The 17,051-nt window shown below is 44.4% G+C and overlaps 1 protein-coding gene across 1 annotated transcript; it reads left to right on the top strand.

Moving 5' to 3' along the window:
* Positions 1–5,735: 5,735 nt before the first annotated feature.
* Positions 5,736–16,958, top strand: grb2a (growth factor receptor-bound protein 2a). Its single transcript, XM_027021942.2, has 6 exons — positions 5,736–5,938; positions 6,371–6,604; positions 11,875–11,972; positions 12,883–13,005; positions 13,373–13,541; positions 13,946–16,958. Exons 2-6 carry the CDS (start codon positions 6,527–6,529, stop codon positions 14,129–14,131), a joined length of 654 nt encoding a protein of 217 aa, XP_026877743.1. The 5' UTR covers positions 5,736–5,938; positions 6,371–6,526; the 3' UTR covers positions 14,132–16,958.
* Positions 16,959–17,051: the final 93 nt, after the last annotated feature.

Raw genomic sequence — 17,051 nt, 5'->3', positions numbered from 1 at the left:
TTTTGTGTAGCTGAGATGAAGTTTTGACACCTGAAGGTGGCTAAGGGAACTGCAGGGACCACCTGCAGCTCTGCTGAACTAGACATTTAACATGAGAATCTTTTCCTTAAAGGTGCAGTCCATATTAAGGTATTCTGACCTCTGACAGGACGAGATGAACACACTGACCACAGGAAGCCCGTACTTAACATTCATGCGCCACCCACGCTGCTAGATTGACAGAGTACTTCATAGGTTTGTAGAAATGCCTCCTTCTAATCAAAACCAGTGTCAAATGAGGTGAATGCAGAACAGGCCGAGCAGAGGAGCTCAGGCTGCGGACATGTGGAGTCTGTGGGCAGGTGTTTCTGGTGAGGGCTTCCCCGAATGTCTCAGTAAACGTTGGCAATGTCAAGGTGGATTCTCAGGGGAGGGGTAAGGCCAAAGGCGGCGTCCTCCTCTCTGTGCGTGGAGATTCCTCCATCGCCACGTAGAAACGCAATAAAGGGCGCAGCCCTCCCTGGTACAGGCAGGAGTGCAGCTGTGTTTTCATCAGTCTAATCGGTGTTTTGGTGTAATGAACGCAATAACAATTTGGATAGACATTACTGATTAAACATCAGATCCAGTTGAGTTTTATCAACTTTTATAGATGCCTGCATTCCTGTGATGTCACTTTTTTCATGTCCTTCAGAGTGGCCTTATTCTCAATGTGAAGGTAATCCAAATGACCTGATGGTGGTTGCGCACTTGGTACATGTATCCTAGTATTTTACTGTATTGAGCTGTAGTTTCTTGTTGCCTGATTCAGTTGCCTTGGGAAATATTGATGGATTATTCCAAACATGTTCACTTGCTTCTGAGAGTTCTGCTGTAATAAGTAAGGAGTTCTTTAGAACTCACTAGATTCTGTGCCAAGACGGGCTACCTTATCTACTGGGTTCATGGGGGTCACTGTTGTGAATGCTGAGGTTGAAGTATAAACTGTATTTCAGGGTAGTTGTAGTCTTTCGCCTTTGATGGTTTCTGAAATTTTGATATATATGCAAGATAATAATGTATTGCATGAAGAATGCAGATTTAGTAATGAAGCCTTTACTGATAGACATCACCACCACCTGACATCACCACCATCTCACATCACCACCAGCTGACATCACCACCAGTTTTTTTAAATGCTGAGCCCACAGGCAAATATTTCAGACTCTGGTCAGATGGGCTCTGGTGGGCTCAGTGAGTGCTAAAGCTGCTACAGTTCAGCCTCCTTCACTAACTGCACTTCACTGTGTCTGTCTGTTAGGTTTTGTAGAGCAGTATTTGTAGCTTAACTGGGTTAATCAGGATGCAAATATCTGTGTAATTAAAGGGCATTTTTATCCCTTTTTCCTTTTTGCAATTTTTGTTGATTCACAAGAAACGTTCTCAATGTTTACCAAAAGACACAGTTCTTTTACAAATATAGATGAAGGATTTATTATTATTCTTCTGTTTGGTTCCTTGGATTTGTTTCTTTTATATACAACTTTTATATGCAATTTGTAATGTCTTTGTAAATACTATATATATATATATATATATATATATATATATATATATATATATATATATATATATATATATATATATATATATAAAAAGGTTTTAAAGAAAGAATAGTATATTGATGATTGGTAAATGTCGATATTGAAGACAGCTAGCTAGATATAGAAATCAAAGAAATCAGAGATTTGAGAAATCAGCCACACACATGTTTACCTGTTCTGAAGATAAGATGGTTATATATGTTGGATATGACCATGTGTCTGGTAAAATGTTCAACTGTTTTATTTTTGTAAGCCTCTATTAAAGACACACTGTTGCCCACAACAATCTTTGTCTTTTCGGGAACAGTAAATGCCAAAACTTGCATAGTGCATTAAACATGGGTCACTACAGGTCACGGTGGGCTATAGTAGGTCACAGTTTCATAATCAAAATCAGTCCAGGAAACAGTACATCAGTCAGATAAGGCTCAGGTTCCAGATCAGTGACAGCACCCAGCATGCACAATAAAAAGGCAGATAAAAAGCTCAATTCAAACGCAGAGCTCAAAACAAGAGTGGTGATGCAAACCACAAATGCGCACAGAATTGCTCACGGAAAACGTTGGAGCAGGACTTTGCGGGGGATTTAAGACTGACTCAAATAGACTAACTGCTCAATGTGGGCGTCACCAGGATCCCATGTGACATGCACGTCGTATTAGGAGCTACTGTTCCTCGTATTAGGTATGTGCAGCTAAGAGAAAGTTATGCTAAGCTATAACAAACTTACAGGCTGTCACAACCTGCCACATACAGACCCACAGGGTACATATCCAGCCATGGTATTCATGAATCACCCACTAAAGGCAAGAAAAACCTTCCAGTCCAGTTCCTCCTCAAAGCAGTATAGAGAGGGCTGGATACTATATCCTGGCTGTGATAAGTAGGTGTTCATCTGCTTCGTTTTAAATCTTAACCATTGCAAGGAGCTGGCTGTCCCTGTAAAATGTCCCTACAACATTCTGTTCATCTGTGGCCTTTCTAATTATTTTGTGCTATTAAGGAATTCTTTTCTTTATGGCTTCATACTGCTGGGAGGGGGAAAGTTTCACATTTGACCTTCACCTTCCAATATTCCTCACTATGAAGCTGTTACAAATAAATGAATAATTCCACTGCTGATGGAGATTTGGCTTCTGGACACTGAAGAGGGATTTTCCTCAGGTCAAATATAGGCAAAACCTCATACATTGTACATATTAGAAGTATTTATTTTAAGTGTATTGACATATTTTAAGTGTATCAACAGCTTTATTTATAAAATTTAATATTTAATTAAAGTCAAATGAACACACTTAAAAGCCATATGTGATATAAAAATTCAGCATAAAATATCCTATATGTTCCAGCTATTTTAATTTGGGTGTAACGTTGCGGCCTGAGTGCCCAAGGGCGTGGTCAGGACGCACAGACTTCCTCAACATGGACGAACATTTATTGAAGTAAAACACAAGGGATGAAAGTGGCAATCACGTGTAAACACAAACAAACACTAACATTTAACACGATATTAAACAAACATAGTCATGACTGATACATATAGTTACAAACAACATGCTACATCAACATTAACACGTCAACAGTGACCAACACTTTGCACACTTGGACACAGGTTTATATATATTTAGATAAACAAGGTGCAGATGTGTGCAGGTGTGGTTACAAACAACCCTCCCACTGCATGTGGCGGGCCAAACCAAGTGACTGTGAGAGACGAGCGTTCCATGATATTGGGTGTCATGGTCGCCTCCTGCTCGAGTCCTCACCATGTCGCTGTGCTGGTGTTGTGTGTGTTTGTGTGTGCTACACACCACTCCCTTGTTAGTCAGCTGTGTGTTACACCTGTCGCTTGTTATTCATCACTAACGTGTATATTTAAGTGCTTGTCCTGTGTTTGACCCCATGCAAGCTGTTAGTAGATGTTCTATTGTGTTTCGAGTCCTGTTTAGTACTTATGACCTGTTGTCTTGTTTACATGTAGTGTCGCTGTTCGTGTTCTGTTTTCGGTTTTGTTATGTATAAGAATAAACGTCTGCGCGTGTTGCCATGGCCTGTCTTTGCATCCTGCCGCACCAACCCTACACTGGGGAGCAAAAAAAGGTTCAGATTTTGTTGCCCAGTGTTATTGAAACACATAAGAGTAGGTCAGCGAGGGCAATGAGGTGGAGCAGCTCCAGATCACGTTCACATCTCCAGTAAACACGTCCTTCATTTAGAAACACCAAGGCCCTCTGCAGATATCCATCAGACAGTCCCTCCTGTGGGCCGCTGTCAGGCTGGGGAGTCCTTCAAACGCATTTTCACAGTTTACCTATGAAAGTAAACCCCACATTTGAATAAGATCGCCTTTATGTGGGCATTATATTGTGAATATTAAAATGGATTCGAGGTCTTGCTGGATTGAGTAAAGTATTGGAGACTGCAGGCCAGCATAGTTATACAGGAGCAGAAACTATGTGATTTAAGTTTTCCTAGACCCAATTCTCTAACACACCAGATTCAGCTTGTGGGCTGTAAATTGCAGAGGTTTCCGTAGTGTATTGTGTTTTTATTGTGTCCACAGGAACACCGCTCAGTACAAAAATCCAAAGGGCAAAGGAAAAAATAAATAAAACCCATGCTTTTAAATGAAATTCAGAATAGGATCAAAAATTCTTGAGCAGATCATCAGTCATGAAGTATTTAAAACAGCAGAGGGTGCATAGATAAGTCTATCTTAAGGAATACAACTACGAATTTATTTCCAAAAATACAATTTAATATAGAATTATCACCTATAATTAGAGTCACAGCAGGTAAGATAATAGCTTATATCCTAAGGAGCATGTTGGGTTGTAGTGGATGCGCTCATATTTAATAATGCAATGCTGACACCTATAGCTGGAAAGGGGGAAGTGCGTTCGTCTGCCTTTTTAAAACGGAAAAAAAGAAAACGATATAGATAGGCCTAATAAACAAACAAAAAAAGCCTTTAAAAGAAAGCGCCTCCGCACTTTATTCAACGACTAATCATAAGTTGCTTGACTGTTTGTAAGATGCAAATCCGAATTTCACGTCGTTCTGAAACTCTTCATTCGTTAACACCGGGTGTCATGCTCATTACTCCAGTTAAAGGAAGCTGACAAAAACCCAACAGAAGATCACATAGGCCTACTGCCTAAACAAAAATTCTAATGAAACATAAAAACCTGTTTTTTTTGTCTTATTTACTATCTTTACTGAAATAAAAACGGTCTAATCTCCTATAAAACTGGATTCATGCAAAAAGAAAAAAAAAAGGAAAAAGGCTTTACAATTAGCCCTGGTGACATCTGACATCTGAATTTTGCTTGAGGTGAAAATGAAGCATAAAATAATCAGATTATTAAAATAGCCTTCTACAGGGACTTCTGGAATTTCATTAACGACTCCTGTGTCGGAGTAGTGGGCGTTTCGAAGGTTTGCTGGGCGTATCCAAAGGACAGTGTGTGTGTGTGTGTGTGTGTGTGTGTGTGTCTAAAGGTGCGGGTGTTGACAGGAGGAGAGTGCCAGCAGTAAGTGGAAGCACGCACGTAATTGCTGAGTGAGTTCGGGTGTCGTATCTGCCGTTCTCCTACAGAAGGACCTAGACTCTGTCCAGTCAGCAGCTGGAGGGCGTAACTAGAGCAGGTCCTAACAAGGACACATTTAACTGATGCCACAAGTCGCCATTACCTCTCCACTGTATTAGCAAAGCATATTATTTTTCCACTTAAGTCAGATCTTTTAATGACCTAATTAGTTTACAAAGTGAGACCAATCCAACATTTAAAAATCAGAACTTCACTGAGATACTGTATGAAGTTCTGTTCTTCAGGTTAATTAAAGGTAAAGAGTCCTTGGGCGCTGAAAGTGAATGTAAGATTCAACCGCGGTGTCGGAATTCGGCACAACATCGACAACCTTTTTGTATCATTATGTGACACCATAACTGACACCATTTTTGGCCCATGGGAGTAACCTTTCGGCACGCCCACATCCCCGCTTGTGACACCCACACTCCCCCTTTGTCACGCCCTCGCTCCCGTGCCACGCCCATATCCCCCTGTACCACGCCCGCACCCCAATTCTGGCACGCCCACGCCTCCCGTCTGCAGAGCCCTGTTCCTGGCGTGCAGTGGGAGTTGCGCAGACATGCCGCCTCTCTCCAGGGATCCAAAGAAAAGGAAGCGGAAGTGCGCGCAGTCTCCCTGTGCTGTGTCCGGAGCGCTCAGAGTCAGTAACGGCGATCACGGCTTGTGGATCCCTGCAGTCTTACCGCTGGCTGCTTTGGGTCGTCAAATGAAGACGTAGGCTACAATGAATCGTTTAATACTACTTCTGTGATGTTTTTGTTTTTGTAAAGTACAGACCAGTGGGTGAGTAACCCTTTTGGTTCGTTCACTAATTTAGCTGCCTAGTTAAAGTGACATTTTGATGAATTATCATTTTTCCCGGCTGATAAAGAGTAGTTATTTGCGAATGTATAAGCGTTTGCGATGAACGCGGTTCCCATGAATCGCTATTTGCTGCAAAGTTATATTTAAGTGCTGTGCCAAGAAAGGAGTGTATCGGTGTTAAGTGTGCATGTCGCAGCGGACACACACACACAGCCCGTCACGAAATGAGATCTGATGCTCACTCTGGAGTATTAACCGAGCAAGAGCTCTAACCCAGTCATACGGACCCCGAGTCCGCTTAAGACCCGCACTACACAGCGGACGCCAACCCGCACACCATCCACACACCGTATGTGTGGCTCTACGCCGCTGCGGGTGGTGCCATCTCGCTGTAGTGTCTTCTGTCCCCAGGATAAAGGCGGCTGGCCTCCCCGCGGATACGGACACTGGAGACCCGACCGGAACTGGAGGAATTCTCCCGGTCTGACGTTGCGTTCTACAAAGAGTGACATCATACGCAATCGCAGCGGGACCGTGCAGCGCTCGAGCGTCTGTGCCGCCTTGACCATGGAGGCGATTGCCAAATACGACTTCAACGCCACTGCGGACGACGAGTTAAGTTTCAAACGCGGAGAGACGCTGAAGGTAAGCTGAAGGCGACGCGCTTTTGCGTGTTGGAACTGCGCGGAATAAAGCACGTCGTGTCGTACGAGTAGACCGTAAGCTTTTGTGCTGTCATTAACGATTCCTACAGTTACCAAAGTGGAACCGTAGTTATCGATTATCAGTAACGTAAATACTAACTGTAGGCAGCTGTACCTACACACCGCACAGCCCAACAGTGTGCCCGTACGCGTAGTGACCAACTCCTGGCACATTTGCAGTCACTCGTGAATCTGACTCGGTTCTTCATCGACAGCACACCGCGTACTGAATTTGATTAACTTTATCTCGATATACCAGCCTCCTTAAGTGGTGCACACACTCAACATCTCTGTAGCCTACTGTAGAAATACTGCGACGAAACGCCCGTTTGCCGACACACTCAGCTTTAATCGAGGAGTGTTGTACCAGTGTCCCCGTGTGCGCGAAGGCCCTGTTTTCTGAATTAAACGCACGTTCTTGTACCCCCCATCCTCCAGCTCGCCTCATTTGGCCGAGACTCCTCTGCTGTTTGAGGCTTCAACGTCTGCCATAGTCTTCCACCCCTGATTGAATTTAGACTGCAGAAAGCTGCGTTGCTATTCCGTCCCCCCTGTTCTCAATGGTCCAGTCCGGTTTGAATCTTTAGTCTCCATAAAGGCTTTTAATTCGTCCCTTTATCGGATCGGTCTCCCTGAGGAGAACATGAGCTCTCCTCTCCTCCTCTGCACTGGGGGACCAGCTGGCATGGCTGCAAGAGCTGATTCAGAGAGGTGCTGTTATTTGGGCTGTGTTTCTGTACTCAGCCTCGTGAGGTGAAGGTGGGAGTGGAGGAGCAGGTGGGTGTGGGGATCCCTGCAGTGAGACCTCTGAGCTTGCAGTTCTGGAATATGTTCAAGCCTGACACCGCCCTGCACTCCACGCCAAACCGCCTTAATTGCGTTTCAGAAGGAAAGTGCTCGTTGGAGCTCCAGACCAGTCCCCGCGCTTCCATACCCATCTTCCGAGAGCATTCCTAGAGTCCTCAAACTTTCTTGGGCAGTTCTCTGAGACTCTAGTAGGAGCAGGAGGGTTCTGAGGTGCATGAGCTCAGTGGCTCTGCCAAGCTGGCGTTTGGGTGCAGAAGGAAAGGGCTTTATAGGGAAAGATTAGAACCTAGAGCTTGGCGACTAGCAGCGGAGAGCAGCATTAATGGATCTTCTCTCTTCTCATGCTCTCTTCCATATGACCGAAGCATTTTTCTTTGTGTGTTGTTACTGGTTCAGTGGTTACCCATTTTCACTCGCCGTGTTTGTTTATGCAAAACTGTAGATGTGTGTCTCTCTTTTTTTTTTCTTCCCTGTCTGCTGGTCTTTCAGCTGATTCCAAGCAGATTTCTAGCCATGAATTGAACCCCAGGTCCAGACACACAGCAAAGGTTGCAATGGATTATGAATTAACTTGAGAACTGTTCTTCAGTCCAAGATTACATTTGGATATTTGAGTTTTATTACGCATGTCAGACTGTCGTATCCTAAAGTTGTTCTCGTCCAATTCAGTTCACTGCAAGATAATTGCAAAAGTATTTGTAGCACATCACCACAAATTTACATTGGATGAATGTTAGGCTTCACTCAGAACGCAATCTTTCTCTAACTTCTGCCCGTCAGAGGGGTGCGTGGGATGGGGGATAGGGGGTGTGGAGGTAAGAAGGAAGTGGTTTGGGTGTGTTGTTTTAGCTCTGTGTTCAAGCCTGCTAAAGAAAACCACCAGTACCAAATTGTCCATGTGGTTGCAGGGAATGTCTGCGCACGCAGGCGCGTGTGCGCATGCACGTCTCAGTGCGGTGTGGGTGTGTTTAATGCGTGTGTGCGCGTGGAGGTGCACACACGTCTGTGTGGTGTGGGTGTGTTTAATGCAGGTGCGTGCATGCATGTAAGTGCGCAGCGCAAGTGTGTGTGTGATGCATGTAGCAGAGCACTGTGTAGCAAGCCTGGCAGACTACATTTCAAGTGCTGAACTGAATGTCTACTGAACTATTAGCCTGACTGAAATTTGTAAAATTCCTGTTAAATGAGCATCCAGAAATTGGGACGAGGCCGGAGAGCTTTGATTTTTTGTGGGTAAGCCCCTCCCTCTTCCTTAGGAAATACCTCTCAGACTGGAGCATGTCTCTGAAGAGGATCTGTGCCAGGTAGCGCTCTAATCACTGTGTGATGGCTCACCTCATTTGAGTGCTGCTTTGAACATTTCACTCTGAAACTCTACCAAACACCCCCACACACACACCACATGCATAGATACAGACAGAGAGAACAAAGTGAATGGTGAAGGTTTATCTCTGTCATGGTTTGGTGGGTTCCCTCGAATGTGCGCCCCGAGTTTCCACATTGGTGTTTCCTGCGTCCCAGAGTGTCGCGTTACTGGCCTACAGATGCGTGACTTTCATCAATTGGATGGGTTTCCTTTCCTGTTTATGCCTCTCTTAACTGGTTCCTGACTTCCAAACTGGTGTCCTTTAACTTAAGCACGCACTCCCACAGACCTTTGTCACATGTATATTAAGATGTGCCTACCATGTTTCTCCCGAGGTACCTGGAGAAAACGACACAGTTCAGGCCCAGAAAGTACCGCAAAGGCATGTCTCTGAGAGTCTCGCCGGTCCCCGAGAGAACAATGAGAAGAGGTGCAGCGTGGGTTGGTTCATTCTTTCCATTTCTGGCAGTAGGAAGACACCAATCAAGATATGACAGCTCAGATGTTACTAAACTAAGTATGTTAAATGTGTCTGTGTGTGTATGTGTGTGTGTATATATAGTGCTGTTTTAGAAGGGCCATCATTATTGGTTAAATGATGCTGGTATTGTAGCAACAGACAAACCTACTAGTTGAGTCAGCATGATGATTCATGTGTGATGATGGGGGCGGGGCTTGGAGTTGCCGTAGTTATGACTTTTCTGTGTTTTCATCCCGCATGACCTGATTCCTGATTGTTTTGGGGTTTTTTCCCCCTCATAGTGGCCTTGTTTTGTTTCAACATAGCTTGGGCAGGCAGACACTGACTAGTTTCCCACCGAGCGAAACACTCACGAGCCTCCAGCTCGCGGCTTTTCTGCAGATCGCCGGCTGACGCGTGCGACCGCGCCCTCCGCTGGGCGGAGCGTGGGCGAGTCGGACAGACCGTGCTGACGCGCCCCGCCGGTGGATCTCCACAGGAGAGAGAACAGAGAAGGGTGGGACAGGTTTGAGGGTTTGGTGGAGGGACACAGTGAGGCACTTTTGCTCCAACCGTGATCTCATCGCCGTCTCTCGTTATCGAGCAGGTGGACTGGAGTTAATCATGCTGCAAGGCTGCGGCTGGAGCTCATGATCAGCAGAGAAACACTAAACCTTTTACGGTGTTTACGAAACTGGCAATAGTACGTCATTATTCTGGTCTTCTTTGGTTATAAGTATAAGACTGTCATGCTGTCTTGGTTGCTAATGACCATTTAAATTTTTCCCTACAATATAATATCCCTTCAGTAATAACCCTACATGGTGATGTGAACACTCTTAGCAGGTTATTTTTTTTAAATTGTTAAATTTATTTATTTTTATATTTTCTATATTTTATTATTTATTTTTGTTCATTTATTTGTCTGACATTTGCCTTTGACGAGCCTGGTTGGAAAGTTTGCAGGTACCTGCACTTGTGTAATAGAAATTCCCCTCATTACCTTGGTGTATTTTCCAGGCCATTCAACTCACACACACACATATATATAACTCTGACCTCTCAACCTCGTCAGCATGTTTTTAATGGGGTTCCTTTTAAGCATGTGAAAGCCGGTGATCCTCAGCTGTGATTCCTTGGTTAGAAATGGCAAACTACTTTTCCCAGCAGCCTGTGGGACGGCCTAATGCCAGTGACGGTGCTTTGTTTATAATGCTGCCTTCACCAGTCATGATGAAGTGTTGCCAAGCTTCATTTTGATTGCCTCAACACATGTTTTTTTGTGTTCTGTTCAATTAATTAAGCTTCATGGCACATTTCTTACCCATTTGTAGCTGATGTGACTGGTATACTTCTAAAATGTATTTTTTATTTTTAAATAAATCCCCCAAACACTTCTCTTGCTCACTCTCTCTCATGCCTGTTCTCTCACTCTCCTTCAATTTGGTTCAGTCTCAGTTCAAATAGCTTTATTTGGTGTGAATTGTGATATGCAGCTATTGCCAAAGCACTGAACAGATATGCTTATATAACGAGTGGTAAAATGTCTTCCTGAAATCTTCTTTGCTGGAAAAGATGGTACTTCCTGCCTCTCTGCCCCCCCGGGACAGATTTTGCATATTTTGTCCATTTTCCTCTCCACCAACACATGGACCCTCTCATCACACGCAAAAAAACAAATAAACAAAAAAACCTGTACTTATGAGAGCATGCGACTTAATTATATAATGTACTTTGTACCAGTGTAGGGCTACTGTACACTGCCCCTCCACGGCTTGCTGCACTCGAGTGCTTGCCAACTTGGTTTGCTTATAATATCGTTGTGTTTGCCTTGCAAATGAGAAGAGATTAATGAGTGTTTGGAGCTGCACTAGGGAACAGGGTCAGGGACAACTTTCCAGAACAAATCCTTCCCTCTTCCTCCTTGGCTTAATGGTTTTTTTTGCATGCCGTGGCTTATAACGGTGGTTTTGGGTGAGCGAGGGCATGCCGACTAGCTGGCACAGTTACAGACAGTGCCTTCACAGGCGCTGTGCGGTATATTCCCATGCAACCCTAATGAAAGCCTGATGTTTCTTGTGATTGAACCAGATTCGGAAGGACAAGCGTATCTGGTGTCTGCTGTGAAGCCTTCGGGTCTTTGGGTGGGTTATTAGTGGCAGGCTTTCCAGTGTATGCGTGGTCATGGTCAGAGGAGTTTTTATGTACACAGGATGTTTGGGTTAAAGCAGAAATGAGGGCGATTTCCTGTGCGTTATTTATAGAACAGATTGCTTGGTTACGACACCACGACCATCCCTGCTGGCCCTAAAAAGCCAGGGGGGAAAAAGCAGAAAGTTTAGAGGGAGGTGCTAAACTGCAGCTTTGAGGGCGGAGCTAAAACGTTCTTTGTTGGGATAGGCTAAACTGCTATTTGCTGCGAGGGAGCGGCTCTGCTACAGACAGAAAATACTGTAAACACATGGACCTGTGGTGGGGAGTGATTAAAACCAACAGCTGGGAGCAATTCCTGACTGTAACTGTAAAAACCTCTGCAAATAAAACTAAAGCGCACAACTCTGCTCTCTTTGTACTCTAGGTGCTGAATGAAGAGTGCGACCAGAACTGGTATAAGGCTGAGCTGAACGGGAAGGAAGGGTTCATCCCCAAGAACTACATCGAGATGAGGCCACATCCGTAAGTGAGCTGCGCCTGGCGGGACCGTTGATTCGACGGGACTATGAACACAGCAGACCATAACGCTGAAGCCCAGCCTGCAGTCTTAAGCTCACTTTTTTTTTTTTCCCTGCTGCACCCAGTTTGTTCTGTTCCTTAAAGCACACTGAGTGTCTGATAGTCAGAGGTGAGAAAAGGGAGTCTGATTTTCCATTTAAATCTGGGCTTCCATCTACTTATGAGGCCCTCATCACATATCTTGCTTAAAAGTACTTTTGTGAAGTAGACACGTTATTATTATTAACATCAACATAAATGATAAAGCTTATTTAATAATTTAGTTAATTTTTATCAGGTTTTAATCTCTTTGCACCTCAGTGTTCGACTGTAACGGTTCCCAGGCTGCATCCACTTGGCTGTGCTGATATAGTTCCCACACCTTTTTTTTTTTTTTTTTTTTTTTTTTTTTTTTTTTTTTTTGGTTGTTTTGCGCTTTGTCTGTGGTGAGGGCGTAGTGTGAGGTCCAGCTCTGAGCTGCCTGCCTGTTTTCACACAGTGCCTGTTTTTGCAGCGTTAGATTTGCTAAAGACCTCTGTTAACAGCTAAACACACCGCACAGGTGTATAAAGGGTTCTGATCCTCACCCCATCAGAACTCGCCTAGCTCAGATGTGAAGAGGACTCCAGCTGTAATGCGACTGTGAGCATGCACGTGCATGTCACGCACTTTTACACTGCGTGTGCCACCGTGTTCTCCTTAACAAACAAACCATCGGGGCCCGGTTTGTCAAAATGGAGATCGAGATGTCTTTTGTGGGCCTTCGGATGGCTGATTTCAGCCTGCTTTACTGTATTTTGATGAGTGTCTGTGCCTGTGGCTCACTGTGACCTGTTTTATGTCCCATCCCCCCCACGCTCGTGCACACACACAGGTGGTTTTATGGGAAGATCCCGCGAGCGAAGGCCGAGGAGATGCTGAACAAACAGAGGCACGACGGTGCGTTTCTCATCAGAGAGAGTGAGAGCGCCCCGGGAGACTTCTCACTCTCCGTGAAGTAAGGCTCTCCGCTTCTGTCGGGTGTTAATTCGGTTCCGTTTTATTAAGCCGTATGTTGTTGCTGTTCAGCAGAAAGATCATTTAACGGTTCAATTAAATCAAGCATTTGTTCGGGCACTTCAATATGAGTAAAATGCTTGTGTAATGGCACAGAAATGGCTGCTGTTGCCAGTTCCCTGGTGCTGCTTTGAGTGCTGAAACTGGGCCAGCACTGTGAATTACTTTCCCAGCTTTCCACACGTGGCTGGAGACGCCACAGCAGTCGCACCGATTTGAGTTATTTGAATACAGTTTATTCTGAGCGCTCCAAAATCCTTCCCACCACGGTGGAGTGCTTAGTCCCGGAACGCGTGTCCTCTCCTCAGGTTCGGGAACGACGTCCAGCACTTCAAAGTGCTGCGTGATGGGGCGGGGAAATATTTCCTGTGGGTGGTGAAGTTTAACTCGCTCAACTCTCTGGTGGACTACCATCGCTCCACCTCGGTCTCCCGCAACCAGCCCATATTCCTGCGTGACATCGAGCAAGTGCCGCAGGTGAGTCCGGCCCATGCTGTAGTTGGAGATTCCGTCTTTCTCACTACTGTTAGCTGATAATAAAATTGGAAATCAGAACTCCTGTAGAACTGTTGTAAACCGATACCCAGGTGCTTACTGTTCCAAAGACTACCTTTACTTAGTGTTAAATTCTTTTACAGAATTCTTTTATGGAAATGAACAATTGTACATAAAAAAACACATTTTTTTCCCCCTGTGTTTTCCTAAAATTTGAAACGCTGACAAACAAATAAATTCAGAGAATTCCTTTTCCGACCAAGTTCCAAAGCTCCTATCAGTTTTATTATTCATTTTATTTTGTGATGAGTGTGCTTTGAATGTGGTCAGTCTGATGATACAGTGAGGAGGTTGATGTGTTACCAGGGCTCTGTGTGTTTCTGTAGCACTCCACGTACGTGCAGGCTCTGTTCGACTTCGACCCCCAGGAGGAGGGAGAGCTTGGCTTCAGACGTGGGGATTTCATCCAGGTGCTCGACAACTCGGACCCCAACTGGTGGAAGGGTGCTTGTCATGGTCAGACCGGCATGTTCCCCCGCAACTACGTCACTCCCGTTACTCAAAACATGTAACTCCAAGCCAACAAAAGAAATGAACGAAAAGCAACAACAAAAAAAAAAAAAAACAAGAACACAGTCAAGTGAACAGAATCTGCCTGTTAAAGCGCATGAGGACTTCCAGCTGGGTTGCCATAGAAACAGGGACCATGGAGAGAAGTAGAGGAGAAAAATGCCGGATTGGTGCCTTGAATGCTGATTGGCCAAGCGGGACGGAACTGTGCTCTGCTATTGGTGGGTGGTGGCAGTTGGCTGGAAGAGGAGCGAGCCTGCTGGTGTGGTGGGAAGTGTGGAAGCTCTGGTGCAGTCTCAAAAGACCTCTAACTGTGCTGCTTTCTACCTGCCTCTCACTGTTTCTGTGTCTCTCACAGTCAGCTACACTAAGCATGAAAAAGATCTTTTACAAATAAACAAATGTAAATTATTGTGAAGGGGGGGATGATGGACTATCTATAGCATTAAGGGGGAGAGAGGCCCAGAGTTGAGATTTGTGCGTGGTGTTGGGCCATCTGACTGAAACTCGGAGAGGGGGAGAGAGGGATATTTGCAGTGTTTTTTTTTGTTGTTTTTTTTTTTACGTCTTGCTGTGCGGTCTTGCAGTCTCTGTTTTCACACGAGTGAGGCGGAGCATCAGTAATAATATAATTTTCATTTTAGCGTATAGATCAGCACGTTTACTCCTCTTAAGATGTCATTAGAGGCAAAGATCGTCAAAATACCCAGTGATGTCGTGAGACCAGTGATGTCATGGGTTACTGAATTTACACTAGAAATTCTGGCTGTTTGAGTAGTGGGACATTAGTGTGAAACCTCAGTGAGGATTAGGAACATGCTGTGTGGTGTATGGTTTTTTGTTTTGTAGTTTACTGATCTCTGTTGAGCTCAGTTGAACAGTTCAGTAAAGCCACCAGTGGCAGGATCCACACAGTGACTAGCTACATTTGAGGGGTGCCCTAGTATGCAGGGATGTTTGTGAAAATGGCCAAATTCTCACTGCCTCTCAACCCCCAGCTGAGATTATCCGAATAATAATGATTTGCTCTTTTAAAGTTTCTGTGGGTGTGACGTTAGTCATTGTTTTTCATAGCGCCAACATCTTGGATCATTTTTTGCCAAGTAAATTCCAGTCCAGTTTTTTAACTTCATCCAGTAGCTGGTTTCATGTCTGTTTTTACCAGGCCCTTCCAGCTTCTCTGCTGATGACTGAAGAGGTTGGCAGTGATGCATTCTTATGCTGCTTAACCCTACAAGTCCTCCTGATTGGTGTTTTAGTAGGTGGAGTTAATTGGGGCTTAATTCAGTGGGCGGAGCTGCTGCTGCCTGCTGAGGTGGTGTCATTTGGCCCAGCTCTGTGCCTTTCCATCACCGCCTGTAAGTACTCTAAGTACTGGAGCACCTTGTAAGGCCATGAGCTCCAGGCTGGTGTTCTATATAGCCTTGGCCATGGACATGAAGATCTCCTATAGATCTTCTGTTTAAACTGTAAGCAGAGAAGAAAGGTTCAGATCTCCAACTGACAACTGACCACTAACCAAGAGGTTTCCTAAAATGTTTGGACGTGTAGTGGGACATTTTGCATATTTAAAAAATGGAACATTTTCAGATTAGATTTTTTACTTATTATTTGAATATATGAAATGTTTAGAGTTAGATGTTCTGTATGATGTATCAAGATGCGATTGAGGGCTGGAGACTTGTATATCAGTTTTAATTATTATTAATCATGGTTATCAATTAATTTGAATGACTGCTGCTGATTTAGCAATCTGCTGTTATCTTTTTATACAGCTGAAAGAAACGTTTTGTGGAGAAAACATTCTAACTTGTTCCGTTTCTTTTCACAACCAAGGACTAAGACCTTTGAACTTGACAATGTTCCATTTTGTCCGTCAAACCATGAAAAAAAATGGTAAATTTCTAATGTCACGAAATGGCCGTCACTGTATCCCCATGCCTTGTCGACTCATCGCAACTTTAGAACCTATGCTCTGATGGCAGATTGTACACAGGATGGAAGGAGTGTTTTCTCCTCTACTGTGAAGGAACCCACGGCCCGCTGAGGACCTTCGGGGGGTGGGGCTTGTAGCACTTGTCGAGCTACAACTCCATGTTTACTCGTGTCCCTTATTCAATAAGTCTGTTATGTAGTAGTCTAGCAGATCTGCAGTAAAGGCTGCCAGTGGTGACCTTGTTCGGGTTTTCGTCGTCCTGGTTCCAGCCCGCTCTGCTACTGTTTTGAAGTTGCGTTCTCATCTGGAAGCTTGTATCGTGTTGCTCTCGTTGGCCATGATTGATTTTGAGTGTGAAACCCACACCTTCGCCCATGGAGTCTGCAGACCAGAGCGCCGTGTCAGAATGCTGACGTCAGCGTCCCTGCCTCTCGTACTGAGCAAAGTGTATTGTGTTGATTTACCCATTTCCCCCCCCCATGAGTATAAAGTTCAATAAAAGGAAGGTGATTGTTTTTGTTTTTCTCTCAGCACTTCTGGGAGCGTCCACAGTTACACGGTACTGTTGTAACCGGTCAAACAAACTCGCATGGTACTACTGTAAAAGGTTGATGCTGAGCATGGTCTGTCTATGATGTAAAGCTAGAGATGGAAAAAATGCAGGAGCATGTTTATCTCTTTGAACTTGTTTGTTTCCTGGTCTGCTATGCTTTCCCCTAGTGACCTGTTTTGTATTTTCCTTCCAGTAAAGCAGTGTCATTCTTAAGTTTGATCTACTTAGTGTAAGGTTTTCATACCCATTGTAACTAATGTCTGTTCATTTTTTAACCGTGGCAAACTGGTGGTTTGACATAATTGCGTTGACATAATAAAACATATTTAAGTCACTCTTACATGGGTGCAACATAATGCAAACGTAAGCCAGGGTTGAGCTAGTGAGAGAATTCTGTTGGTACAAGTCCAGCCGAGAGAGTACAGACCAGAAA

Source organism: Electrophorus electricus, chromosome 1 (genome assembly GCF_013358815.1).
Source record: "Electrophorus electricus isolate fEleEle1 chromosome 1, fEleEle1.pri, whole genome shotgun sequence".
In the NCBI taxonomy this organism is placed as follows: Eukaryota; Metazoa; Chordata; class Actinopteri; order Gymnotiformes; family Gymnotidae; genus Electrophorus; species Electrophorus electricus.
The sequence above is the reverse complement of the archived record's forward strand: the minus strand, read 5'-3'. Positions and strand labels throughout refer to the sequence as shown.